Source organism: Poecilia reticulata, linkage group LG2, assembly GCF_000633615.1.
Source record: "Poecilia reticulata strain Guanapo linkage group LG2, Guppy_female_1.0+MT, whole genome shotgun sequence".
Lineage (NCBI taxonomy): Eukaryota > Metazoa > Chordata > Actinopteri > Cyprinodontiformes > Poeciliidae > Poecilia > Poecilia reticulata.
Window position 1 is genome coordinate 26730004 of NC_024332.1, and position 7833 is coordinate 26737836.

At 42.9% G+C, this 7833-nt stretch overlaps 1 protein-coding gene across 1 annotated transcript; it reads left to right on the top strand.

Moving 5' to 3' along the window:
* The first annotated feature begins 322 nt into the window (after positions 1 to 322).
* On the top strand, positions 323 to 7795 carry LOC103457690 (protein FAM150B-like). The gene is made up of 5 exons (XM_008398022.2): positions 323 to 846; positions 972 to 1217; positions 2769 to 2822; positions 3786 to 3866; positions 7048 to 7795. The coding sequence occupies exons 2-5, from the start codon at positions 980 to 982 to the stop codon at positions 7110 to 7112; spliced, it is 438 nt and encodes a 145-aa protein (XP_008396244.1). The 5' UTR covers positions 323 to 846; positions 972 to 979; the 3' UTR covers positions 7113 to 7795.
* Positions 7796 to 7833: the final 38 nt, after the last annotated feature.

Genomic DNA, 7833 nt, shown 5'->3' on the forward strand with positions numbered 1-7833 from the left:
ACATTTGTTTGGCAGAAATTCCAACGTTTCCCTTTATAAAGACCGATTCTCCAGCAGGAGGTGGCAGCATCATGCTGTGGGGAGACAGATGGAGCCAAATCCATCAGCGGCAGCAGAGTCCTGAGTCTGACGTCAAGGGTCACCTTCCAGCAGGAGAACCCCCAGTCAAAATTAGAACGGCCCAGTCAAAGCTCAGAGAGCTAAATGAGGAGTGTCAGTGTGGAATATTTTGCCTTCCGCTGAAAGGAGCGCTGCTGCTGCTGCTGCTTGCTGCTGCTGCTGCTGCTGCTGCTCCTGCTGCTGCTGCTGCTGCTGCTGCTGCTGCTGCGTCACGCTGCCATCCGCCTCGCGCGCTCCTTCATGCCGACACGCACGCGCCTCCTCCTCCTCCTCTTTATCATTTCCGTGATCTGCTGGAGTTGAGTTGCGCGTGCAGAGCAGAGCAGAGGTCCGTTTCTAAAGAAGGTTCAGATTCTGATCGGTACCTGATCAGCACGAGCTTCGGGTCTGTTCGGGTCCATTCTCCCGCTGCTGCTCAGAGGCATGAGCCGAACCGGACCCGCTCCAGCTGCAACTTGCAGAACCGACTCTCTCTCCTGCTGATGAGGATGATGAAGGACCCGCTCCACGCGCTCCGGCGACCCCGCGCGCAGCTCTAAGATGACACCGGGACTCGGAGCGCGGCACGCGGCTCGGATCCACACCAACCCGGGGTAACACGTCACACAGACACCACARGAAGCTGAAAGTTCGGGTCCCTGGAGACGGAGAGGGAGAGTCCGGGCGCAGAGCGCGGAGCGGCGGGGAGAGGAGGCGCAGCGAGCCGCGGGGAGCCGCAGAGGAGAGGTAACCCGAGCGCTGCGGGGAGTCCCGCATCACGCTTCAACTCTATCATGAAACTTTCTCATCCCAAATCTCAAACATGGAACTTTATTTTTTAACTGCAGCTGAACTTTGTCTCGTCCCTGCAGGTCCAGTGATGCTGCTGCCACGGACCTCCGTCCGGTCCGCGCTCCTCATCCTCCTCCTCTTCATCCTGCTGCAGACGCCGGGACGCTGCCAGGCGGCCGCCCGGCACCAGGGCTCCGCTGCCCAGGCGGAGACGCGCAGGGGCCGCCACAGTCTGGCGCAGCTGGCCGCCCGGTACCGGAGGGGCCCGGTGGGCTTCAGCGGGCACGAAGCGGTGGGTCCGAAACGGCAGAGCCAGTCGAACCACGGTGAGTCCAGACAGAACCGGGTCTCTGCTCGGATTAATAAAGCAGCAGACACCTGCTCCAAAATTCAGAGTCCCGATTGTGAAAACAGTTTCTTCTGTATTTCACTCTTTACTTCGTCCAGCAGCATAATGCTGCCACCACCGTGCTTCAAACAGATCAGTCTTTGTCTCGTCTGACCATCAAACTTTGCACATTTGGAAGGAGTCGGTTTAACATCAGAGCTGCTCTCTGTTGCCGGGATGCTGAGGTTTTATTTGGTGAGGTTGACGCTATGTTGTTGGTTTCTAAGTTGTTTTCAAACGTAAAGCGTTTTTTGTTTGGTGTATGCAAACCAGGCCAGTAAAAATTTAGGGTGTCCAAGACTTTAATTCGTTAATTTAGAATTAGATTTATTAATTACACTGTTATAGCCGGAACCTTTGTATTTGAGTGTTTCTGGTACGCCTGTAAGTGCGACCCACAAGCTACATCCTCAACCAACATCAACGGAGGACAAAACGTTTTTTCTCGGTCCACTGAGGGTTAATTTCTGTTTCAAAACGATTTGATTGGACGCTGGAAAAAACTGTTGTATTCAAGTTGTGCTAAAAGGAGTTAGCCTATCTGCTAAACTAAAGGCTAAAATAGCATCTCAATGACAGACATGATGCTAACGCTATATGTCAGCGTCCACATCTCTAAATTTCTCATTTCTGACGATTGATTGTTTTAAATCACTGATTTAAAACAATAAATATTAGTTTTTATTGAACTCGTTTGTTTATTTAATAATTTAGCATCTAAAATGGTTGCTAATATGTCGAGATAGTTTTAGATTAAAATGTTATTGCAATTAATTAACTACAGACTTAGCAGTTAACTCAATTAACATTTTTTACAAATGTTTTCCTCATTGTATGCATATATATTTTTCCCAGCAGGGGGCGCTACTACATTCAGACGAGTTTCCTTCCATCTTAAAGATTTGATTCTTCTTCTGTTTTTTTCCAAAGTGTGAACACATCTATATCCATATTATACAAACAGATTAAAATCTACTTTAATTCAGCTCTTTATTGGGTTTAATCAGTGATTATCATGGTTTGATTATCAGCTGTAGCGAACAGCTGGGCTTCAGGGTGTGAGGCTGTCCAGGGTTCTGATGGCCGCTCAGCTCTTTCAGCTGCCCGGGGTCGTGACCCGGTGCAGTTCGTGGACTGGGCCGACCCGCGGCGCCGGGCTGAGCGGAGCCTCGTGGAAACAGCCGCCGCATCACAAGGTTCCCTTCAGGACGATTCCTCACTTTAACTTTTCTCCCACATTTTTCTTTAAGTTTGCTTTACAGTACAGCTGTTCTACTGTAAGCTCTTTATTTCAGAACGAAGGCTTTATGTTTAAGTAAATCTTTAATCATTTTAATTTTTGACTCTGAACTGTGGAGGATTTCACAACCAGCAGCTGCTTGTGTTACCATGACGATCTTCATGACTGAAGCCACTCTGTCAGATTCAGGATTAATGTGTTTAAAATGTCATCTTGAAGTTAAAACAAATTCATCTGTTTGTTTTCCAGAAGGTCGCCTCAGTGACCCGAAGCACAAGGAGAAGTTTATCACACACCTGACAGGTAGGAACGTTGCCTAGCAACACTCTGTTTCAGAGAAATGATGCGTTTTACTCCCTGAAGCTGTGAACTCAAACAGGACGTGTTTTAAGGATTTCCTCCTGATGATGAAACTTTCTGCTGCCTCAACCCAAACAAGTTACTTTATCCCTCAACCTACTGCAATATTTTTATCTACGTGGCTACAGATTAATAATACTTAATCTTATTATACTTATACTTAATTTATTTTAATTAATAAATATAAGCAGCATTTCTCCCGGTCATATTGGACCAAGCCACCTGCCCTGACGTTCCTCCTCCCTCCCGTCACGCGCTGCGCTGCGTCTGATCACCCGCCTCGCCTCGGGCGCCGATGGAGCTGCTTCTCTTTTCTCCCTGGCGGCTCCACCGCAGGCCCAAACATTATTGATGATTATTGATTAGTTATTTGTTTTAAATATCTGAAATAAACTGGTGGTGTGACATTTCCTGTTTAACCCACAGTTTTCCCTCCACGCCGTTGTGTTTTAGTTTAATCAGTTATGAGGAGAAAACTGAAACTGCTGCTGCACCAGTTACTCAGCAGGTTCTTGCTATGTAACCAAAGAATGAGTGTTAGATGTTGCTAGGTAACCAAAGAATGAGTGAGTTAGTTGTTGCTGGTAACCAAAGAATGAGTGAATTAGTTGTTGCTAGGTAACCAAAGAATGAGTGAGTTAGTTGTTCCCGCTAACCTTCAGCTCATCATGAGGGTTGAGCGGAAAAACCTTTTTCTCTATATCTCCCAGAATGCCGTGCAGTTCTGGATCAGAGTTTAGTGAATATTCCCTTATATTGAATATTCTATCAGATCTATTATCTGTATTGATCACATGTAGCAGCTCCCAGCCCTGCCAGCTGCTCGTTGTGTTTGTTGTGGTTTAAAGTCTCAGAGTTCAGAGGTTTTAGAACAAGCCTGACTGATGGGAGCCTTTCTTCCCTCAGGTCCTCTTTACTTCAAACCTCAGTGCCGGAAACAGTTCCACCGTCTCTACAACAACAYCAGGGACTGCACAGTTCCCGCCTGTAAGTACCACGGCCACTTTACTCCTCCAGCTGAAATAAACCTTCTGAACAAAGAACGATGTGAACTCTCCTCACCACACTTATTCAATTGGTGTCAAAGTTTCGTTTGTGCCGTTATCATTTAAAGATATTAATAAAAGTTTGCAGAGATCATGAGAGATCGACCATCTCTCCTGCTCACATTCACAAAATCAAACAAATTTTTACCATCTTTCAAAATATTTTTAGGGACACAAATTAAATTTTTGTTGCTCAAACTTTTGACACCAATTTTGTTAGATTTGGAGAAGATGAGGGAAGATTAATTCATTGATCATTTCCTCTGACAACATTCAGCAAAAGCTACAATTATTATTATTACTTCGGAAAGCGAGCTATTATCTGTAAAGTTGAATCTCTAACAGTTTTTATCAAAGCGCTGCAGGAAGCTGCACTAAATAACTAGATTTCCTTTTCTCAGAACCTGGACCATGAACTCACCATCCGTAACCCGACCTAAAGATTCAATCTGCATTTTAATCTAAACCTCGGTTGGTTGCTAAATATTTGCTAGTGATTCGTGTTCCTGCAGGATTCCCAGATAAAGAGCAAGATAAGGCATGTTTTAACACACAGTCACACCGTATTACACCGCCATCGTGTCGCAACAGCTGCAACTCTTCTGATTTTAAACCATGCATGCAGTTTGATGTTTGTGTTGGAGAGAAACGCTCAGACACAAATATGTTCCCTCCATGCGCCTCTGGGACTCAGTGTTATCATTCAGTCTGTACATGAAGACGCTCTGCAGTGCAAACAGCTGCTGATTGATTTCAGTCTGAATGTTTTTACTGTTTAATGCCTCAACCCACGGAAACTGGACAGTAGAAACTTTAATGTTTGCTGGAGTTTCACGTAGAATTATCTTTTCACATTTTAGTCATGTTTTAAATCAGTTATAGAGCGAGACTAATGATGGCTAAAGCCAAAATTAGAGGAAACTTTTACTACGCAAACTTTATTAGGTAGTTTGCCGTGTCTTACATCAATAAATACATTTTGAATATTTAAAGTTAGTCAAGTAAATTCAGTGGTAACAGTGAGTTTATCATCCATATCCAACCATGAGATTTCTATTTCTAAACCCAAGGAAGTGTTTTTAATAGTATCTGAGTAAAAAATTTATGTCTGACCTTAACTGTTTTATTTTTAGAGCTGCATCATTTAGTCCGCTTTAGTCCGACTCCAGTCCGCTTTAGTCTGACTCCAGTCCGCTTTAGTCCGACTCCAGTCCGCTTTAGTCCGACTCCAGTTGGATTAAACCTAGTTCTGGGTTCGGTTGAAGTGAATTCAGGTACAGTTTGAATTCATATGTGAACACCAAGTGAACTAGAGACCACTCCAAAAGCAGGAAGTGGACTACAGCGCAGAGCATTCTGGGTAAAAACAACCAAACCAAACATGTTAGCCTAGCGCTAGCAGGAGAAATGGCTCAAAGACAAATACCAGCTAAAATCTGACGCCTTCATTTTGTTTCGTTTTGGTGAAGAAGGCAGTTCAGTTTGCAGAAAAAAGATTTTAATTTTGTGGGTTTAAAATCTTTTCCAATCAGTGGAGCAAATTACAACAATAATTCAAACCAAAATGGCTCCTTCTGACCAGAATGTCCCACTTTCATTTATCACATGTACGATGAAGACATGAAGGGACAAATGTCCACCTTCAATATATTGTCTCATAATTACATGAATCCTCTGTAACGTCACAGCGAATCCCTGGAGTGTGTTATATTTGTCAGTGTCACCACAATGAACAAATGAACAAATGTGAACCTGTGTGTGTGGGTGTGTGAGCAGCTCGGTTTTCTGCTCTTAGAGGTGAAAGTTACAGGAGCTGGGAAGGTTCAAACTTGTCCAGTGGTTGTTTACATAACCCTGACAGTTTATTGGCTGATGCCTGTCAGAGTCTCTAGTGGGAATTGTTTATTTAAGTTGAGTTTTCTTAACCACAAGCTGCTGGTGTCTTTGTGCATCAACAGATGGAACTTAATGCTGCATGCAGGTAACAGCTAACAGAGCCGATCTGACAGAATGACATGATTTACAGCCGGGAAGGATTTACACACGTCTGATTCAGGCATGACAATCCTTCTGAGTCTGGGATCTCTGTCAAAGAAAACATTTAAAAATATATTTTCTATAGTTTTTATTGAGGAGTTTGAGAATACAAAAACAGCTCTTTTATTTTTCATATCCTGAACTAGTCCTGTCATGGTAACACATTTTGCTGGACGATTAATTGTCCCAGAAGTTATTATGATAAACAACAATATTGCTGGGGKTTTTTGGGACCATTTTAAAGTTACACTGCAAAAACACAAAATCTTACCAAATATTTTTGGTTTAATTTCTAGTGCAAATTCTTTAGTTCACTTGAAATAAGACAAAACTAACAAACAAGTAACTTTTCAGCAAGAATTTTGAGATTATTTCACTTATAACAAGACATTTTCCCAATAACCTTCCAATGGAACTAGAACTTTATCAATATAAAGAAATTATTAATTTAAAACAAACTCTTATTTCTTTCTGAAAAGTTACTTGTATGATAGTTTTGTCTCATTTCAAGTAAACTAAGATATTTGCACTAGAAACTAGACCAGAAATACTTAGTAAGATATTGTGTTTTTGCAATAAACTAAATAAATAAACAAAACAACAGAAAGAATGAATAACATGAATTAAAAAGTATCTGCAAACAAAATTATTCGTAAAAAAAAATAAACAAACAGCTTGTTGAGATCAAACCTTCAGTTTTATCATCCAGTTTTTGGTAGAAAGAGAAAAATGATAAATCCAGCAACTGAAAATTATTGAGCTTGTTTTAATTAATCATGGGATTAATTGAGTTGTTGCCTGTCCTGAACTATCATGGAATGTTTTAAATTAAAGCAAATTAATGCCCTGCAAGTACTGAGATGTAAAGTATTGTTAGATTAATGGCTGCAGCCTTGTTGCCACTCTGTGAGATATTCCTGTCCTGATGGAGTCAGGCCTGGTGGCTGCAGGCGGCCGCTCCACGCAGGGCGGCCAGGCGGCCAGGCGGCCAGGCTAGGTAAACCTYGTGATGCTGCAGGTGGTGTCTCCTTTTAGCAGCTCCTCTTCAGCCTCATAAACACGTTTGTTGTTTCCTTCTGCTGCAGTTTATAAAAGATGTGCTCGTCTGCTGACTCAACTGGCCAAGAGCCCTCGCTGTGCCGAGAGATAAACAGACCGCAAGACGGTAAGCTGAGCGCCAACATGCACCCACAATCCTCCTGACTCCAACCATGTTGCAGATCATCTCAGGTGCTGCATCAGTCCAAAGGATAAATGTGGAATTCAGTTAATCCTGAGCAYTGATGTTAGGAGATTTAGGGCTAAGAACACTTCTGAGTTTTCCTAAAAGCTTTTAGTTCACGCATRAAGTTTGGTTTCTGTCCGAGCAAACATCGACTCAAACACGGGTTTAGCATCTTTATCTGACATATCTGCAGGCGAGCCGCCCATCCAGCCAGACCACAAGACCACAGAAGAAGAACATCTTCTGCACAATGGAGACTTTGTGAAGCGTGCAACAAGCGCCTGAGAGAATAAAGGCTGGAAACCAGCCACAAAATGACTTTGCAACCAGCTTCAAACCTGCAGAGAGCAACAACATTCAGTTCATCCTCAGAACAAAATATTTCTGTTTGTTGACCAAACCAAAAGGTTTCTGCACAGTTTGACTTAAAGATATCACTAAAACAAATACAGAGTTTGATCAAATCAAAGAACAGAGGATTCATATCCAGCATCAGGTTAGTGAGATGGAAAATGAGCAGCAAAAWAAGAGAAATAAATGAATAAACTTAAAACCAGCATGTGGAAAAATCCCAGCAGTGAGAAAAACAGAAAAGTCACAACTTCCATCCATCCATTTTCTTACACCCTTGTCTCTATTGGGGTCA